Source organism: Borostomias antarcticus (assembly GCF_949987555.1).
Source record: "Borostomias antarcticus genome assembly, chromosome: 18".
Lineage (NCBI taxonomy): Eukaryota > Metazoa > Chordata > Actinopteri > Stomiiformes > Stomiidae > Borostomias > Borostomias antarcticus.
Window position 1 is genome coordinate 10,646,506 of NC_140251.1, and position 21,195 is coordinate 10,667,700.

General features: G+C 47.8%; 1 protein-coding gene across 3 annotated transcripts; it reads left to right on the forward strand.

The window, feature by feature from the left end:
* Positions 1–1,273: 1,273 nt before the first annotated feature.
* On the forward strand, positions 1,274–10,963 carry kras (v-Ki-ras2 Kirsten rat sarcoma viral oncogene homolog). 3 transcript variants are annotated; one of them, XM_084452665.1, is made up of 6 exons: positions 1,274–1,498; positions 3,421–3,538; positions 4,393–4,571; positions 5,716–5,875; positions 8,832–8,935; positions 10,271–10,963. In XM_084452665.1, the coding sequence occupies exons 2-6, from the start codon at positions 3,428–3,430 to the stop codon at positions 10,296–10,298; spliced, it is 582 nt and encodes a 193-aa protein (XP_084308791.1). In that variant the 5' UTR covers positions 1,274–1,498; positions 3,421–3,427; the 3' UTR covers positions 10,299–10,963. The 3 variants fall into 3 exon arrangements, with proteins under 3 accessions (XP_084308791.1, XP_084308792.1, XP_084308793.1); XM_084452666.1 differs by having other exon boundaries at positions 8,832–8,956; positions 10,271–10,381; XM_084452667.1 differs by lacking the exon at positions 8,832–8,935.
* Positions 10,964–21,195: the final 10,232 nt, after the last annotated feature.

A 21,195-nucleotide genomic window follows, 5' to 3' on the forward strand; every position in this document is an offset into this window, starting at 1 on the left:
ATATATATTATAACAATTTTGAAATATCAGTTATTGTGTGGGATTCATGCAAATATCTGATATAGCCTATCTAAATCAGGAAGATTATCCATATAGGCCTATTTATAGCCTAAATGTACCACCCTCAGAGTTGGATCAGCCAGTCATGTTCGTATTTCTGTAGGCTATAGTAAGTGTTTCCAGAGGAATGTGGCAAAAAACAAACTGCTTTCACAAAAACTGGCACTGGGAGAGTACGTTTGGAATTTACCCTTCCTAACTAACCAGAATAAATCACAGCTCTGACATGATATGCAAGATGAAAAACAATGTCGTGTAGAGCACTTTGCTTTGACCGATTTCATCATGTTAGATCAAGATTACCTCGAATAGTTAGCATGAGCATGGCAGGGATAGTGCCGATGCAGCAGCATAGGGAGTGTATGAAAGCTGTCTGTGCGCTGCTTCTGTCGATGTCGCATAGCCGAGCTGCGAAATATTGCGCAGTTTGGAACACCGTTCCGTTCCTCATTGTACATGCAGTGTGTGTACACGCCCCAGGCTGTAGCCTATACGATGAGTTTTTCTAGTTTATCTAATTTGTTCATTTTTCAGTCTGGTAGACTAACCCCGTATGCAAATCCAGGATGCCTAGTTTGATATATGTTTTTATGCACATGCACAGCGCAGGCGGCACACTAGGGATGGCTGAGAAACCCTGCCATGGTATTGCCAAATCATTTCCTTGCTTGGGAATGACGTCCCTCCAGCACATTCCAGTTATATTTAGACCCTATATATAGTGGAGTCGCCCTCTATGCGCTGTTGAGCCTCCTGCAGTCGGGAGAGCACCCTGTTCCACGGGAAATGTTCGGAAATGGATCTCATAGTAGTCAGTCTACATAACCACTGAGGTCCCACTGACACAATTAGCATAATTTCACAAGGTATAGCCAACAAAACATATTGTTTAAATGATTCCGAACGGCTACGCCCTTTTCGATCTATTTCAGTGAGAACACATTTGAGATGTCAGTCCAGTATTGCAACACAAACATCTACCGGGACAAAAGACTAGTTTCAGGGGCGATATAGAGGGTAGCAGAGTAGTGGTTTTGTATCTGTCTTAATATAGGCTACCATATTTGGGACTTTTATCAAGACAAGTAGTGTGATGTGATGCCCCCGAAACCCAGAAAACCGGTGTAAATCCCCTGCTAGGATCTCTGGGTAAAGAGACTGAACGACGCTGCGCCCGGTATCCGCCCATAGACGCGCTTAGGCCACCCTCAGCTGAATCCGGAGCAGCAGGCCGAACGCTGGATCAAATGGAAAGTTCTATCGATTAATTTCCTATCTTTTGTCTGTAGCTCACTAGCTTTCTAAACCATTACATCAACACAAATGCGGTCGTTTCGGTGTGAAGAAGGAAATGCTGAGATCGTGTGAAAAAGGAGGATTATCGGTTTGACTTGTTTGGTCGCTACTTCGGACGCGGAACTCCACACTCACTCAAAAGGTAGAACAATTGAACGGGATCGTTACATTTGTATCCATTTAGACAACGACCACACGCGCGATCTTGTATCTTCTCGTTGGCAAACTTAGTGAAATTTTTGGGCGTTGAATTATTTCACAAATCGTAAGAAATTCGCTGCTAAAAGTATATCGTTGTTTATGAAAACTACGCCCAATTGTTAACCTACAGCCCGGCCCTGCAATGCAGATGTATGCGGTATATGATCGCCCAAACTCGCCTATGAGTAGCCTATGATGTAGGTTAATGCATATAATTTAGTACATTCTGCATTATTTTAGACACGGGTTTTTTACTTAAACTATGGGCACTTTCACCCCAGCGTTGTAGTGCCCGAGGGAACCTGCAAAGCAGCTAGTCTAGCCATGTGGACTTCGGGCTACTACCTTCTATTTTATTCAACTCTCAACTGAAAAAAATGCACATCTGCTAGTGGAGAATCACGAGCTCATGTTTTTCTCGTACTCGATACAGTTGTAGTTGTAGGCTAGTTGGTGCAGTTGCGTTGTAGCCTATGCTACGTTATTATAACACACACGAACAGGGGTGCTAGTGAGGCCCTTGAAAGGTTTCATTGATAAGGCATCGATATGCCTCGGCCCTGTGTGTCGGTGACCGAACCAATCATTATGGACACTGAGTCTTGAAGACTAGGCCTGCAACGGTTTTACTATCTAATAATGGTATAGACTACTCACTGTTTTGCAATAGAAAGAGTATTCAAAAGCGACCTGTCAACGATTTTGAAAGAGAAACTCGGGGCGAGTGCTTGATTGGCCATAACAACCTTGTTGATGACTGGAAATGACTGACTGTACAGGTGTCAGGACTAGCCAATCACGGGCAAGCTTTCCATTGCCAGTGTGAGGATATGACGTAGCCTATAAAACGGCCTGTGACATTGTGTCATCGTGGCCGCCTAGTTGATTTGTTGTAACTTAGTTCATTCAGATGATAATGTTTCATTTGGGTCAGGGGGCCTTGGCTATGGAGGAGAGTGGCAGGTATGGAGAACACTGGTCGTTCTGAAGGAGGGTTTGCAAAGTGTCATGAAACACTAACTTGCTCAGTAAATGTTTATACCAGAGGTTGCCCATATAGGTATGGGTTTCCTGTTGGTTTGTCTATATGAGGCCTGTTTAGTTATGGGTTTCCTGTGGGTTTGGATTTCCTATTGCTTTGTCTAGGCGAGGCCTGTTTAGCTATGGGAGCTGTTTGACCAATGCTATTGGTGGTTTGTTCTGGTCAGGCTGGGCATGGGAGAGCATTTCCCAGTAGGCTGTCAGTTTTAGGATCTTAATGTAACATCATGGATATCCCCCTGGGAATGTTCCCTGGGCGAAGGCTGCCCAGATCACAATATTGGATTTCTGTCACCAGATTTACAGACACATTTATGTTTGAGAAAAAATGCTATTCTGTGTAGCCTACTATTTGTAGTACTACTGTATGTTCATATGTGTTTTAAAGATGGCAACCCATTACTTCCCTCAGACCAGGGGGATGTGAAATGGCCATTGTACAAAAATGTGCGGGAGATTCAGACAAAATCTAATTTTGTTAATTTGGCAGGCTATGTGCACATGAGGACTCTGTTCTCCTAACTAGTAGGGAATGAGAACAGCCACACCAGCTGGCTGTGGAGCTCCTCATCCCCCTGTCTCCTAACACACTCCTTATTGAGCCAGTTGGGTCTTAATGTACTAGAGCATTAATCACTGTCACATTTATGTCTCCTTTATTTATACAGGGGAGCTTTTGAGACCTGGGGGTATTTTTCTTTTTAAATGGCTTGTGAATACATATCAGAACAGAGGCGTGAAATAAGAACATCATGTTTATTTACTGTGTACGTTATTCTGACCAACTGACCACCGTCTCTGTGTGTTTCTCTGCGCCCCCAGGTGAATCATGACAGAGTACAAGCTGGTCGTGGTGGGAGCAGGAGGTGTGGGCAAGAGCGCCCTCACCATCCAACTCATCCAGAACCACTTTGTGGATGAATATGACCCCACCATCGAGGTACAACTAAGTTGTGTGTTTGTCTTTAATAGAGAGTGTGTGTGTGTCTGAGTGTGTTTTGCAGCCGGCCTGTGAAAGTCAATTGTAAGAATACGTGTGTAAAAAGTGGTGTTGTAGCAGGTTTTTAACTGTGTAAAAAGTGGTGTTGTAGCAGGTTTTTCTGGTTGAAGAGTAAAAAGACGCCAAACAGGTTTTTGATTATTTCCCCAGTGTGTGCCTGCATTCCTCACTCTGAGGGACATGCTTAACTGTGTGGAAAAATAACTGCAATCAGAATATCATAGTTTATCAATTATGCATGCGCTAATGTTGATTAAGATTTAAACTCTGGATTCAGTTATATTAGTGTATGAATTTTATTCTATGAGAAACATGGTCTCTTAGTTAAGGTTATCGGTCTGTGTAATTATGTGGCTTGAGTCAAATTGATGATGGTGGTCAAATTGATTATCTGTGTGATTAAATGCTTGAGTGCTTTGACACATTGGAAATTAAAACCCCCATTATATTTTATGAAAGTCCTTAGTTTGGGAGACTGCAAGAAGATAGAGTACTCTACTCACAGTGTTCCCCATCTGTCTCTCATTTGATCCGAGAGAATTCCAGTCCGTGTCTCTGATCATTACGCTATAGACTATTACCCTAGGAGATGTTGCACTTTAAGACTTAACAGTATACTTCTGTGACCTACTTCTTAAAGAAAGAGTCCAGTCCACCTCATAAATGTTAACCCCAACCCTCCTGATCAATGTGGGCGGAGCACCTTTGAAGATACGTGATGTAATAATCAATCAACCTCCCTCCCTCTCTCCCCTCCCTCCCTCCCTCTCTCCCTCCCTCCCTCTGTCCTCCAGGACTCATACAGGAAGCAGGTGGTGATTGACGGGGAGACGTGTCTGCTGGACATCCTGGACACAGCAGGTCAGGAAGAATACAGCGCCATGAGAGACCAGTACATGAGGACAGGAGAGGGCTTCCTCTGTGTCTTCGCCATCAACAACACCAAGTCCTTCGAGGACATCCACCACTATAGGTGAGGTCTGAGGGACAGAACGGAACCCTATGTAGGGGATGTTGGCGTCTAATGACCCTCGTCAAGATCAAATTGAAGGTCAGATGGTGGTGGCAGCTCTATCCTTCACCTGTTTAATCTTACCTGCTGCAGTGAAACCAATGGAGCAGTCACATAAGTAAGGGATAATCAACGAGGAGCTGTGCATTATACAGGACGCGGAGGCGGATAACAACCCGACGCGAAGCGGAGTGCATCCTAACCGTATAATGCGCAGTTCCGAGGTGATTATCCCGCTTATACCATGGTCATTTTGCCAAAAACAATATGTGCCATTTACTCACATTTTGTACATTAAAATATAGAGAAATACACAGTTTATGCTTTGATATAGTCCCTCGATCTGAACTAGAACACGTTGCTATGGACGCCTTGGACAAATCTGCACCTTCCTTGGTTACATTGCGAGCTAGCCATGAACTAATGTTAACGGTAAATGTCATTGGACAGTAGGCCTATGTTTGGCAAAAGACTGGTTTGTAAAATCCCAGAATCAATAATTCCATTTCCATGCGTTATAATGTTAGCTGGCTTATAATTGCCACTTGCTAGACAGCATGTAACCAATCACCATAGAAACATCAAAGAGCTCAGCAATCAAAGCCATTAACTGTTGCTATAGATACAGCGGTGGATGAAACTAGTTCGGCTACTACATCTGAGACACTAAGGGGAACCGACAAAGTTACAACATATTTTCAAACAGGCTTTATTTTGATAAACGGACCACATATTGGGAATCTACATGTTTACTTTGGCCGGTGAAAAAAAAAAAATTGAGACTAGATAAACTGACGGACAGTCTTAAAATTCACATTAAAAGGCTGTTACATTGGAACGTTGAAACAGTGAAACAGCGAAACATGTTATGTAACATCCCATAGTTAACATGGGTTTAATGGCACAATGATTTAGAACGGTGATCAAACTTCAGCTGAGGTGTGCATTGTAAGGTGTGCAATATACGGTTTTAACCACCACCCCTCCAGCCAATCAGAATCGAGTATTCACCCGGACCAAGGTATAAGCGCCACTGCTCTCAGATGCGCTGACGGGTAACTGAGCGGTGTCGTTGACCCCGCCGTGGTTCTGTCTCCCCGCCCAGAGAGCAGATCAAGCGGGTGAAGGACTCCGAGGACGTGCCCATGGTCCTGGTGGGGAACAAGTGTGACCTACCGTCCCGGACGGTGGACACCAAGCAGGCCCAAGACCTGGCGCGCAGCTACGGCATCCCCTTCATCGAGACCTCAGCCAAAACCAGACAGGTGAGAGGCACAGGCACCGCACGCACACACACACACACACACACACACACACACACACACACACACACACACACACACACACACTTTAGCCAACCACACCCTCACACACCCAGAAGCCATGGCTCTCTTCCACATCTAGACCCTCAGCCCAAGCCTTGACACACACGTGACCGGGTCGGACAGGAGGACGCAGTGTGGCGGCAACTCCAACTATCCAACCGGCTGATCAGTTGTCTGCTTGGAGCTGCCGCCACATCCTGTGTTGAACCCCCTTACAAACGTAGATGGAGTAGGGCCCAGGGCCTGATTTGAGACGGCGCCAACTGGCCTGCCCTGTTAGTCACAAGATGGAGCCCATATACCCAGGAGAGGCGTTTGTACAGAGAGAAGATGCTTGTAGTCAGGAGGGTTTCTGCAGCAGATCAATTCTCATTATGACAGATAGATGAACCCAGAGCAGCTGTGTCAGGTGTCCCTTCAATGGCTTTATAATCACACTCCTTCAATCCCACCGATCGCCGCCGGCTCTGGGCTCTCCGGCCGCTCTTGATTTGTGTCAACATCAGTGGCTGTGTGCGCTCTGTCTCCTCACGGTGCTTGAGAACGTGCAGGGTAATGTACTGTGCCTCGTTAAAGCTTCTTTCCTTAATTGCATTTTTTAACGAATGGGTGATAACGGAATCAGTGCATGCACTTCTGTCAGGGAAATGTGGGATTCTCTCTCCCATTAATGAGTTCCGTAATGGATCTGGCATTGGGACGAATCAACCAATCGGTAAATACATGTCATTGAATCTGCATGGCAGGGAGAATGGTTGGTAATTATTTGGGGGTTGATGATGATTATGATGATGACGACGACGACGACGACGACGACAATGATGATGACTGAGCTGGATGGGCAGCCTGTGGTGACATCAGTGGTGTGTGTTATTGTTGTGTGTTGTGTGTGTTGCCGGGGCGTGTGATTGGTCTGTTGGCTGGCACTGTGATCTCGTCAGACTCTCCTCTCTGCATTGAGACAATCAAAATCCTTCTGGTGCTGGGGACACTAGGACTCAGTGATTCTCCTCCTCCATCCCTCCTCTCCAATCCCTCCGTCACGTCGGCGACATCTGTAATTCAGTGGAATCTTGGTGGTGTTCCTGGTCTGCGGCTGGCACCTGGTCTCTGTCCACAGCTTCTCACCATGTGAGGGAACTCACTGCTATAGCCGTACTGGACCGATCACTGAAATATTTGACAGCACTGCTGTGATCCACGCACGCACGCACACACACACACACACACACGCGCACACACACGCGCACACACACGCGCGCACACACACACACACACACACACACACACACACACACACACACACACACTTAGCTTGATGTACTTTCCACAAACTACAGTCCCCTGTATGTCCTAGCACTGAGGTCTTGCATTATCCCCCACCCATATAGTACCCTGTATAGCCCCCACACCCACAGCCCCCTGTATAGTCCCCTGTACAACCCACCCACCCATAGACCCCTGTATAGTCCCCTGTACAACCCACCCACCCATAGACCCCTGTATAGTCCCCTGTACAACCCACCCACCCATAGACCCCTGTATAGTCCCCTGTACAACCCACCCACCCATAGACCCCTGTATAGTCCCCTGTACAACCCACCCACCCACAGCCCCCTGTATAGTCCCCTGTACAACCCACCCACCCACAGCCCCCTGTATAACTCCCTGTATAGACTGACTCACAGGATGGAGGTTTTTGAGAAAGGCCTCATTGGTGTCGCTCAATTCCAGCAGCGCCAATCGGATTCAGTCCCCCGACACTACTGTGCATGGGCACCATAAAAAAACAACAAGCTCAGCGCTGCCCAAGACTAGTGTGATTAGTATATTTTTTTCCCGATTGTTCCTTTAGTTGATGCACAAAAATGAAATACAGACCAGTGGCGAAACAAGTCTCCCGAAGCAACGAGTGTTAATGTTAACGTTAATAGAATAAACACAGCAGTGCAGCTGTTGCAGAAATAGACTCAATAACAGTTAAAAAAGATTATGCACTAGCAGAGTTTCTCAGAGGAAAATATTTTTTCACCGTTCTTCTGACTGGATTTGACTAATGTTTTGTTACACTGATTGGTTGAAGGAGTTTGTCTATCGAGGAAAGTACTCCGGCCTATTGAGATCATTCTAGATGGAGAGAAGGCCAGACTGATCTGCGGAGCTTGCTAGATCAGGATGGTCTCACAAGGCTACTGTATAACCTCCTATATCACACCCCCACCCATAGACCCCTGTATAACCCCCTATATAACCCCCCACCAATATAGACCCCTATATAACCCCCCACCCATAGCCCCTCTATTACATAGGACTGAGGGAGAGGTCCCCTGTATTCCCTAACACTGAGGGAGAGGTCCGCTGTATTCCCTAACACTGAGGGAGAGGTCCCCTGTATTCCCTAACACTGAGGGAGAGGTCCCCTGTATTCCCTAACACTGAGGGAGAGGTCCGCTGTATTCCCTAACACTGAGGGAGAGGTCCCCTGTATTCCCTAACACTGAGGGAGAGGTCCGCTGTATTCCCTAACACTGAGGGAGAGGTCCGCTGTATTCCCTAACACTGAGGGAGAGGTCCCCTGTATTCCCTAACACTGAGGGAGAGGTACCCTGTATTCCCTAACACTGAGGGAGAGGTACCCTGTATTCCCTAACACTGAGGGAGAGGTCCGCTGTATTCCCTAACACTGAGGGAGAGGTCCCCTGTATTCCCTAACACTGAGGGAGAGGTCCGCTGTATTCCCTAACACTGAGGGAGAGGTCCCCTGTATTCCCTAACACTGAGGGAGAGGTCCCCTGTATTCCCTAACACTGAGGGAGAGGTCCGCTGTATTCCCTAACACTGAGGGAGAGGTACCCTGTATTCCCTAACACTGAGGGAGTTGTGTTTCGTACTGCAGAGGGTGGAGGATGCCTTTTACAACCTGGTACGGGAGATCAGGCTCTACCGGCTCAATAAGATCAGCAAGGAGGAAAAGACCCCGCGCTGCGTCAAGCTTAAAAAGTGTGTTGTGATGTGAAAGGGGTAAGTGTGTGAAAGGGGTAAGTGTGTGAAAGGGGTAAGTGTGTGAAAGGGGTAAGTGTGTGAAAGGGGTAAGTGTGTGAAAGGGGTAAGTGTGTGAAGGGGGGTAAGTGTGTGAAGGGGGGTAAGTGTGTGAAGGGGGCTAAGTGTGTGAAGGGGGCTAAGTGTGTGAAGGGGGGTAAGTGTGTGAAGGGGGGTAAGTGTGTGAAAGGGGGTAAGTGTGTGAAGGGGGTAAATGTGTGAAGGGGGTAAGTGTGTGAAAGGGGCAAGTGTGTGAAGGGGGGTAAGTGTGTGAAGGGGGGTAAGTGTGTGAAAGGGGGTAAGTGTGTGAAGGGGGGTAAATGTGTGAAGGGGGGTAAATGTGTGAAGGGGGTAAATGTGTGAAAGGGGGTAAGTGTGTGAAAGGGGAGGGGCAAGTGTGTGAAAGGGGCAAGTGTGTGCAGCTGCGCTCTTGCCAGGTGTGGGTAGATGTGTGCATGCGGATGTATGTGCGCGTGTGTGTGTGTGTGCGGAGGCAGGCGTGTGTGTGCGTATGCCCGATGTGTGTGTTGTGTGGGTTTGGGTGGGGGATGAAGACACTGTCCCGGGGGTCTCCAAGCTAACCACCTGGGATCTGCTGGGTTCTTGGGTTCTCCTCGGCCTGCTGCTGAAGCTTCTGATTCCTCCTCTGTGGGTGAATGATTCTGTGCGTATCGTGGGTGATGATCGCTCTGCAACGGGCTGCAATCAGCGAGGGTACCTGGAGGAGGGAGTGGGTGAGCTCACTGCTGTGATTGATGGAGACTAAGACTGCAGTCATCTGGGCTGAAATCATGTGTTGAAAAGGTCTCCAGGAAGTGTGATTGGCGGGTGAAAAAGATGTTGCCGAAGCCCAGCCCAACTGTGTGTGTGTGTGTGTGTGTGTGTGTGTGTTACTGCAACCCCCCCCCCCCCTACGCACAACCCTCTTTTGTTAGTGTGTTAATTCTCCTCCTACTCCCTCTCTCTCCCCGTCACACTCCGAAGTGACTTCTGGCACTTTCCTCCTCAGTTTCCCCTCTGATGCAATGGTTGGCAATGTCCCACTCTCTGAATGGCAATGCTGTGATTATTCTGCTCTGCACCTGCCTGTGTGCCACCAGACTCATGCAGTGTGTCCCTGTGGTTAGTGGAGGAGTCAGCTCCCACTGTTAATCAACATGTGCTGCTCACCTTGGATGTCTAGGAATGTAGTGTGAAGCAGAGCAGATTCTCCATGACATTTGCATCTCTAGTGTGTTAACTGACGGGTCGATGAGTGCTGAAACTAACCCCAACGCTGTGCTGTGTCTCTTCCAGGGAGTTGACGATGCCTTCTATACGTTAGTCAGAGAAATCCGGAAACACAAGGAGAAGATGAGCAAGGAGGGCAAGAAGAAGAAGAAGAAGTCCAAGACAAAGTGTATACTCATGTGAATATCCACCCCGCCCCTTTCCAAGACAGACTCAAAACAAAAAATGTGTTCAACCGTTAAAATAATACATTTTGTACATTACACTAAATTATTAGCCTCTCTATCTCAATACCCACAATACTGAATACTAAAACCAACCCTATTTTTCTGCCTTTTCTGTTATTTGATATTTTGGAAACCGATAAGCTTTATTTTCTGTTTAGTGCCAGTCACCCACGTGTTGGTCCAGCAGCCCAACTAAGCATGTAGGAGGCTACTGTCTCATGTTGGAGGATTTTATGTAACAACAGGATTTATAGTTAATAATTGCACAAATATTGGACACTTAGTAACAACCTGTGCTGGAGGGCCATGACCTGCTGAGGTTTAGATCAGTCTTACCCAGCACGGGATGCCAAAGATGAGTTCCATCCCATTCAATTGGACAAGGAGTTATTAGTAATGGAGGAAGGACCAACACACCTTGATGGGCAAAATCCAATCCTGTCCAGACCACTGACACCCATCCCAGTCTCCAGACCTCCAGATACGGATTAATAACCTCATGCTTTGATGAGAGCATTCATGTGAAAGTCTAACGCCCCCCCCCCCCCCCCCCCCCCCCCCCCCCCCCCACCCCCCGGATCTGACTCACTCACTCAGCTGTGATCTACCTATCGATGATGCTTTAGTAATCTGTAGGTAATGATATCCAGCCCTAAAAGAGATTCTTTGTTTTTGCATGCACTGTGGTCTCTGTTAACTGGGAGTGGCAGACGGTGGTTGATACTACGTTAGAGCCACTAAACAAGCATTCCCTCACGCTGATCATGTTCTGGTTCATACCTGAAGAGGCTTGGTTGTAGTTAGTTCAACGTCATTCGCTATATGGGACACGCCTCTCCGAGTAAAGGGACAGTCCACCCAAACGGACGGTTAGAGGAGACTAGGGTTCTATACATACAGTACAAGTAGCTTAGCATCACCATTGTTGCATGCTACAAAGTTGGATTCTATGTCATCTTAACCACACAACTTTGTCGTTTACTTCTGAAGATAGAGAATCACTCGTTTTAAAAGAGATTCTCCATCTCTGTGTATAGTTCTCTATCTTGGGGAAGCAGGTGTGGAAGTGAAAGCCTCTGAGGGTAACAGAATACGCCTCGCACGTCTCTCTGAGGGTAACACAATATGCCTTGCGCGTCTCTGAGCCTGTGCTGCTTATTTCTTTCTGTCATAAACATCCTCAGCTCTGTTGGTTTAGTTGGATGATTGGCTAGACAACAAAAAGAATGCCTTTTTTTTGTCAAACAGCAGCTCTTTTCTTAAGCTATTTTCTCTTTTATTTGTTTTAGTCGTACCAGAAAAGCATCCCCAAGTGTGGTGTCATGGATGGGTGTTTTAAACATGTATTCTTCTTACGAACTTTATAATTCCTCCGGTTTTATTTGTGGAGCTTCGTAAGAAGGGGTTTTGTTTGTGCTTGGAAAGGTGTCTTGGAATGGTTTGCTGGGCTGCCTTTCAACTGAAATTACTGTCCAGTAAAATAATTTTTATGTCATTTTAATCTTTCACAAAGGTTGTGTGTCCTCTGGAGTGATGGAACTGGAACTGATGTCTATAAATTAGGCAATAATTGCCATTAAATTAGTTTTTAGTCTGAAAAAACCTAATAGTTGTTTCAGGGTCAACATATTTCACCAAGGTAGCGCCAGATCTCATACACACAGCCTGTCATGGTAGCATTAAATGCTACAATTAATACGGCAGCCTGGCCACAAACACACACACACACACACACACACACACACACATACACACACTGATGTTTGAGTTATAAGTGATACAGAGAAAACAATGCTAAAACTTGTTTTCAGAATTTAATGATTTTGGCCCGGTTCTATTAGCTCTGGTTATTCATTACATAGATATTAACTGTTAATGCATTTTTGATTATAGAGCCCATTTATTAACCATACTGTTTCAAAAGTTAATTCCGCAGAAATGTTTTTAAAAAAACTCTTCGTTTTTTTGCGTGCCAACGGCTGATTTTCTGATTTGTATCATTTCTACCTGGATCGTCTTTTAACAACCTTTGTATTGTTGTGATACTGAAAGGTGCATATTTTGTAAATTGTGCTTCACTTTGTTGGTGTGTCTAAATGAATGTTGCTTTAACAGAGTCCCACTGCTCTCTGTTTGTGTACGTGACTGGGGCGTGTGTGTGCGTGTGTCCAGGTATAGAGGGGCTGGGGCGTGTGTGTGTGTGCGCGTGTGTCCAGGTATAGAGGGACTGGGGAGTGTCTGTGTGTGTGGGTCCAGGTATATGGGGAGTGAATGAATGACCACTTTTCAACACATCCATCAGGAGTTCTCCATGGGCAGTGTGTAGAGTGGTAATCTGATCTCAAATCAGTCTATTTTTTGCCATGAATCTCACCACTCCTATTTAATGTGTAATAAAAAGAAAAAGTAATTGACTTGTCATTTTCATTGCAAAGTTTTGTCTGTCTTATATGATTCTCTAGAATAGTTACATTCACACATGATGTTTTGGCCCCTGATAATCATCAACACTGTTTCAACAGCCTAAGGAGGCTGTACTGCTTGGTTCTAGTATTGTACCTATGACCACTCTTCATTATGAATTGGTTTCCTCTTCCAACAGCTAGCATCATAATAAACCATGAAAACATGGTTTTGAATGACCACTCCATTAAGATGACAAGTTGGCATATGATGTAATGAGTCTTGTTAACTGCCGGTTTATCTGAAATGAAGGGTTTGGCCAGTAGGGGTCACTGTTTCTCCATGCTTCGCTGAGTTGTACTTTGTAGCATATTGCATCACCAAGTGAGTAAAAACATACATGCATACATACATACACACATACACACATACATACATGCATACATACTACAGACATACATACAGACAGACATACTGGCAGGTAGAGAGAAAAGACAGACCAGATGTAAGATTAGATGTAGATTTCAGGAGGAATCAAACCAAAGGTGGAGCCTGGTCTACCAGAGGGATGGTCTCTATACCAGTGCACCACCACGGGGAGAACTGAATTTGATCTCGAGCATCACTACAGGGGGAACTGCGTTTGATCGATATCAGAGCATCACTACAGGTAGAACTGGATTTGATTGGGCACGATTTCAATAACGATCATTCAATGGTTATACTCAATAATAATTTACTGATAATGTATAATTGATTTATGAACTGCTTATAAAGGATTATTATTATGAAGTGATACTAGTACTGCTTTAATATTTTGATAGATATTCTCCCCCTCCACTCCCCTCCTCTGCTCTGTCCCCTTTCCTCCCCTCCATTTCTTCTTCCTTCCTCTCCTCCTCCCCTCCTACCCTCTCCTCCCATCATCTACCCCCCTCCCCTCCCTAGTCTCTGTTATTCTCTGACACAATTTTTCAGAGGCCTATTTTTAGTGGGAGGGACAGGTCTGCAGGTCTGACACCCAGGAGGTTGGATGGGATGGGCATCATTAAAGGAGCCGGCAGACGACGTTTTGACACCTTGTCTTGTCTGACTGGCTCTCCACGATGCGTGTTGTTTTAAAGTATCAAGCTCCAACAGGCATGGTTCTTTCAGGCATGGGTCTATCAACAGGTTCTACCAGCAGCAGTCTCTCTAGCGGAAGTCTCTAGCAGCAATCTCTCTAGCTGCAGTCTCTATCAGCAGTGTCTCTAGCAGCAGTCTCATAGCAGCAGTCTCTGTAGCCGCAGTCTCTACAGCAGCCATCTCTCTGGTAACAGTCTCTCTATCAGCAGTCTCTCTAGGAGAAGTTTCTGTAGCAGTCTCTGTAGCAGAAGTCTGTATCAGCAGTCATACTAGCAGCAGTCTCTCTAGCAGAAGTCAAGTCTCTATCAGCAGTGTCTCTAGCAGCAGTCTCATAGCAGCAGTCTCTCTAGCAGCAGTCTCCTTAGTAGCAGTCTCATAGCAGATGTCTTTCCAGGAGCAGACTGTAGCAGCAGTCTCTTAGCAGCAGTCTCTCTGGCAGTAGTCTCTGTAGCAGTAGTCTCTGTAGCAGCAGTTGTACTAGCAGTAGTCTCTCTAACAGCAGTCTCATTACATTTTTTTTTACAAAGAACACACATTACATACTTTTTTACAAAGTTCAAGAATAGCAATCTAAAATACAATAGGTGCTTAAGAGGGAGGATCGTTGTAGTATTTCTTGAAGAGATGAGTTTTGAGCCTGCGACGAAAGATGGGCAGTGATTCTGCTGTCCTGACATCAGTGGGCAGCTCATTCCACCACTGCGGGGCCAGGACAGAGAAGAGCCGTGACCGCGTGAGTGCCCGGGGCAACCAGTCGCCCTGAGGTAGCAGAGCGTAGCGGTCGGGAGGGGGTGTAGGGTTTGACCATGGCCTGGAGGTAGGAGGGGGCTGTTCCTTTCATTGCTCTAGGCTAGCGCCAGAGTTTTAAAGTGGATGCGAGCCGCTACAGGGAGCCAGTGTAGGGAACGGAGAAGAGAAGTTGTGTGGGAGAACTTGGGATGGTTGAACACCAGGCGAGTAGCAGCTTTCTGGACAAGTTCCAGAGGTTTAATGGCTGACGCCGGGGCCCCAGCAAGGAGGGAGTTGCAGTAGTCCAGGCGCGAGATGACCAGGGCCTGGATGAGCACCTGCGCCGTTTCATCAGTGACAAAGGGCGAATCCTCCTGATGTTGTAGAGCATGAATTTGCAGGAGAGTGTGATGGATGTGACATGTGCGGAGAACGACAGTTCAGGGTCACAGGGTCACACACAGATTTCTCGCAGTCCGAGTCGGGGTTACCACTGTGTCTTCAATGGTGATGGCCAGGTCCCAGTGCGGGCGGCCCTTCCCCGGGAGGAACAGCAGCTCAGTCTTGTCCAGATTGAGCTTGAGGTGATGTGTCGTCATCCACTCCAAGATGTCAGCCAAGCACCCAGCTATGCGTGTCTCCACTTGTGTATCAGAAGGGGGAAATTACAGGACCAGTTGGGTGTCAACGGCATAGCAGTCATATGAGAAGCCATGCGAGCGAATGACAAAGCCCAGAGATGTAGTGTAGAGGAAAAACAGGAGAGGACCCAGGACAGACCCTTGTGGGACCCCCGTAGTCAGACTACACGGTTCCGACATCAACCCTCTCCATGTCACCTGGTAGGAGCGGCCCGTCAGGTAGGATGCAAACAGGGAGCATGCAGAGCCAGCGACGCCTTTCTCCTCGAGGGTGGAGAGGAGGATCTGGTGGTCTACTGTATCAAATGCTGTTGACAGGTCTAGGAGTATCAGGACAGAGGAGAGAGAGTTCGCTCTCGCGGCATTGAGTGACTCTATCACTGCACTCGGTCGAGTGGCCGGCCTTTAACCCGGACTGGTGGGGATCTAGGAGGTCGTTCTGGTGGAGGTACGAAGACAGTTGGTTAAAGATAGCACGTTCAAGTGTTTTAGATGCGCTGATGAGGTGGGTTAGGAAGGGAAGGAGTTCGGGTGCAACAGACTGTTGAGAGAGAGAGTCGAGGGAACAGGGTCTAGGGAGCATGTGGTGGGGCGGTTAGATGTTACAAGGTTGAGGACCTTGTTGGGGGAGAGGGGAGAAAAGTGGGATAAGGTGGGGCATGGAGAGGAGGGGGGAGCGGAGAGGGAAGAGAGGGTGGAGGTGGGGAGGTGAGGTTGGTGCACGGGGCGTTGACCAGGGGAGGCGGGAAACAGGATCTGATATCATTAACTTTCCTCCATTTACGCTCAGCTATTCTCAGGCTCCGTCTATCAGTACGCACTAAGTCTGACAGTCATGGGGCAGGTGGAGTTGGGCGTGCTGGCCTGGAGGTGAGGGGACAGAGATTGTCCAGAGAAGAGGAAAGAGTAGAGAGGAGAAGATCAGTCGCAGTATCAGAGGGTAGAAGAGAGAAGGATTCAGGGGTGGGGAGGGCGGAGGTGACGGCAGAGGAAAAGTCAGTAGGGGAGAGCGAGCGGAGATGGATACGGGTAGTAACCATGTGGGTAGGAGGAGGAGTTACGGGGGAAGAGGGGAGGGGGAGGGCGTAGGACATGAAATAGTGGTCTCCCTAGTAGCAGTCTTTCTAGCAGCAATCTCATAGCAGCAGTCTCTCATAGCAGCGCTCTTCGGCAGCAATCTCCCTAGCAGCAGTCTCTGTAGCCGCAGGCTCCCTAGTAGCAGTCTCTGTAGCAGCAGGCTCCCTAGTAGCAGTCTCTGTAGCAGCAGGCTCCCTAGTAGCAGTCTCTGTAGCAGCAGGCTCCCTAGTAGCAGTCTCTGTAGCAGCAGTATCATACTGTAGACGACGTCTCTGTATCTGCAGTCTCTGTAGTATCAGTCTCTCTGGCAGCAGTCTCTCTAGCAGAAGCCAGAAGTCTCTGTAGCAGTGGTCTCTCTAGCAGAAGTCTCTGTAGCAGGCTCTCTAGCAGCAGGCTCTCTAGAAGCAGTCTTTGTAGCAGAAGTCTGTATCAGCAGTCATACTAGCAGCAGTCTCTCTAGCAGAAGTCAGAGGTCACTGTAGTAGCAGTCTCTCTAGCAGCAGTCTCTCTTGTAGCAGTCTCTGTATCAGCAGTCATACTAGTAGAAGTCTCTCTAGCACCAGTCCCTATAGCAGAAGTCTCTCTAGCAGCGATCTCTGTAGCACCAGTCTCCCTAGTAGCAGTCTCTCTAGCAGCAGTCTCTGTATCAGAAGTCTCTGTATCAGCATTCTCCCTTGCAGTCTGTATCAGCAGTCATACTAGCAATAGTCTCTCTAACAACAGTCTCCCTAGTAGCAGTCTCTCTAGCAGCAGTCTCTGTATCAGAAGTCTCTGTATCAGCATTCTCCCTAGCAGTCTGTATCAGCAGTCATACTAGCAGTAGTCTCTCTAACAACAGTCTCCCTAGTAGCAGTCTCTGTAGCAGCAGTATCATAGCAGAAGTATCTGCAGTCTCTGTAGCATCAGTCTCTCTAGCAGCAGTCTCTCTGGCAGCAGTCCTTCATGGAGCTGTCTCTGTAGCAGCTGTCTCTGTAGCAGCAGTCTCCCTAGTAGTAGTCTCTGTAGCAGCAGTCTCCCTAGTAGTAGTCTCTGTAGCAGCAGTCTCCCTAGTAGAAGTCTCTGTAGCAGCAGTCTCCCTAGTAGAAGTCTCTGTAGCAGCAGTCTCTCTTGCAGCATTATTACTAGCAGCACTATCACCAGGCTGGCTTCCCCTCGTTACTTACTTTTAACTGAAATAAACTTGACAATCACATAAACTGAAATGAAAACTTAAAAACTAAACTTACTTTACCCCAGTGACTTGCCCCTGGGTGTCAGGGAGAGCTCCCTCTGACTGGAGCGTTAGAAAAAGAGCACGCTTGTTTTGTCATCTTCTGTGAAAGGGGCTGTCATGTAACACCAGGGGGTTGATATTTTCACCAGTGGTTTGTGCTGTATTAAATGCCAGAGGGATCCCATCCGGACAGCTTTATAAAGATGTGGCTGTGAACCTGCCATGGCTGAAATACAACCACACCAAAGTGTCTGGTTGGATTGTGTTTATTGGCCACCAGTTATCGTCGATAAATGTTCTCTTAAGAGTTTTATGCATGTAAGCGTTACAGTAAGAACAGTGGGCGTCTAACTGAATTAGTAAAATAATTGATGATATTGAGGATAATTGTTTCTTAATGTCCATGTCTCTGTGCATCTGCTACATCTCTGTTACAGGTGTGATGCAATATGTTACATTTAAAGGGGAGTGTAGCAGTATTCAGTATAGCAGGATGTAGACTGTTACATAAAGGGGAAGAATAAACTATCTGAACATTCACTGACAAGATCCATTACTCTTACTCTAAACAACAGTAGTGTGGTACCATACCACCAAGGAACAGAGAGGGAGAAAGACATGGAGGGAGAGAGAGATGGAGAGGGAGGGAGAGTGAGAGGGAGAGAGAAAAAGAAGGGAGATCCAATGAATAATGCAGAGAGCGTTTCTCTCAATCTGACAGTCTGAAACCAGCCTGAAGAAAATTGTAAGAGAAGTGCAAGTCAGAGCAGCCATCACAAATCCCCCCCCCGCCCCCACCCCCCAGGGACAGCTTAGGCCAAGGCCTGTCAGTCACGCCCCCCCCTCCCTGAGCTGTAATCTGGGGATGGCACTGAGAAGCCTGCAGGTCTGATAAAGCACTAAAAAGACAGCCAGAAACCAATTCCTGGCACTGCAGGGCCCAGGGGTGGGGGGGTTTGGGGGGGTAGCGGGCGAGCGAGGGGAGGTGGAGAGCATAGTAAGAGCAAATGTTCCAAAATTGGTAACAACAAGCCTCAGTCAGGTTCCACACAAACTACCCTCTCAGTCCAGATGGGCAACTCCACCCCGCCACGACCACATGGGCTTGCCTGACTGCAGCGCCGGGGGAATTCACCACGGATCTGTCCGTCTGTCTGACCCGTGCCTCGTTACAGCTGAGGAAGAGAGAGTTTCCTTTTCATTTTAATGAAGTGTGGCTTCCTCTGCGTCAGGAGAGAGGGGGGGGGGGGGGGGGGGTTGGGGGTGGGGGGCAGCCTGGGCTCAGCGCTGTAATGAGATGCCAGGAGGGCCAGGTGTCTTCAAACGGGTCCACACAGAGCAGACAGAACACAGCCAGGCACTGCTGCCAAGCCCGCAGGCAGGCGAGGGCGAGCGGCGCAATTAATATTCATGGCTGCGGTGATGAATTGCGCGGCCTCCAGCTCCGTGTCTCTTTCAAAGGCCCCGGCGCCGCCGGCTCTTTTATCAGGGTGGCCTCGCAGCCGGATCCATCGGGCCACGCCACGACATCCAGCAATTATCATCTCACATCATCACCTGATTATGGTGACACAAACACCCTCATTTCAGATGCCCTCACATAATCTAATGACCCTTATTCATGAGTGCAGGGCAGTGGCGCTGATTGGATTGTTTTCTCTCGCCTTGTAATCACTCAACTAGTTTGAGCGCAAATAACAGAGCATTAAGCAGCTCCCAGATTAACAACAACATGACACCCAGGTATGCAAACCTACACACCATTATTTAGCTCAGGGGCATGGCTTTAAAACGCCTGCCATTTAGCAAGCTATTCTTCATGTGCTGTTGTTTCGCCTGCCTTTGATGTATCACAAAGATGGTGATTTGAATGTTATCATCTTTCATGACAAACAGAACGAATTGATTCTTTATTCTTGGTGCCGACCCCATGATTACGGGAAGTCACAGCGGTGTGATGCCCTGGTATGGAGAGATAGGAGGGAGGGATGGAGGGATAAGATGGAGAGATAGGAGGGAAGGAGGGAGGGATGGAGAGATGGACATTAAATTACAATACATTACATTACAGTCCTTCAGTCGACCCTTTTATCCAACGCAGCTTACAATAACGGAGGGATGAAGGGTGGAAAGCTGGAGGGAGGGATTGATTGAGGGGCGGAGGAATGAATGGATGGATTGAGGGGCAGAGGGATGGTGGGAGGGGCGAAGGGATGGAGAGATTGGAAGGAGGGATGGATTGAGGGGCGGAGGGACCGACGTAAAGGATGGACGGATGGAGGGACAGAGAGATGGAGGGAGGGATGGAGGGATGGAGGGATGGAGGGAACGTGGGATGGAGGTAAAGGAGTGAACGGTGGAGGGGCAGAGGAGATGACGGGGTGACAGAGGGATGTAGGGGATGGAGGGATATAGCGATGGATGGATGAGGGAGGTGGGGAGTGAATGGCGTCATGTTCAGGGCTCCCAGATGGGTGATTCATACCAGCCCCATCACAGTCAGCGGACAGGACATCCAAGCTGGTATTACCTCCATCCATCACCATCACACCATACATCTGGGGCCCCTGGGCTGCTCTGCAACCTGCCCCCAAACACCCATCTACACTCACCGCTGAGAAAAGATTTACACACACACACAAACACACAAATACTGTAGAGAGGGGTAGCCTCTTAATGATATAGCTACATATAAAGAAAGAGAGAGAGAGGAGGGAGAGAAAGAGAGGACAGAGAGAGAGAGAAGAGGGAAAAGAGAGAGGAGGGAGAGAGAGAGGCAGAAAGAGAAGGGAGAGAGGGGACTCGGGGGCAGAGAGAGAGAGAAAGAGAGAGAGAGAGAGAGAGAGAGAGAGAGAGGGGCAATTCAGGAGCTAGGAACAGTGTGGAGCTAGCCTTCCTGTGGGTGTCTCTCTGACAGGATATTCTGTAGTCTGACAGACACAGTCAAGCCTCGTCATACTACTGTACCTACTGCTGCTGACCACCACAGTCCAGGAACACAGTAGGTAGTCAATGTACTACTACTCACCAGAACTCACAACTGCATCTCCTTTCTAAACAAGTGACTAAGAGCATAATCTAGCGGTAAAGCCAAAGTGCAAGAGTAGCAAAATATATAAATAAGCGGAAGGATCCGGATAGCACTTCTTGAAGAGGTGAGTTTTGAGCCTGCTGTCCTGACGTCAGTGGGCAGTCCCTAACACAACTGCGGGACCAGGACAGAAAAGAGCCGTGACCGTGTTGATCAACCGCAGGGGCCACGGAGTGACAGGGCAAATGATCGCCCCGAGGTAGCAGAGTGTAGTGGTCGGGAGGGGGTGTAGGGCTTGACCATGGTTTGGAGGTAGGAGGGAGCTGTTCCTTTCGTTGTCCTATAGGTTAGTACCAGAGCTTTAAACTGGATGTGAGCTACTACAGGGAGCCATTGTAGAGAACGGAGAAGGGAAGCTGTGTGGGGGAACTTGGGGTGGTTGAACACCAGGTGAGCTGCAGCTTTCTGGACAAGCTCCAGAGGTTTAGTGACGCCGGGACCCCAGCAAGGAGGGAGTATCTGGGGAGGCACAAGACGAAGGAGAT

Excerpts from the sequence above, each read along its gene's own strand:
- kras (XM_084452665.1), top strand. The coding sequence starts at position 3,428 with ATGACAGAGTACAAGCTGGTCGTGGTGGGAGCAGGAGGTGTGGGCAAG. Across the intron at positions 3,539-4,392 it reads AATATGACCCCACCATCGAG|GACTCATACAGGAAGCAGGT; the intron begins GTACAACTAAGT and ends TCTGTCCTCCAG. Across the intron at positions 8,936-10,270 it reads CGCTGCGTCAAGCTTAAAAA|GGAGTTGACGATGCCTTCTA; the intron begins GTGTGTTGTGAT and ends TGTCTCTTCCAG.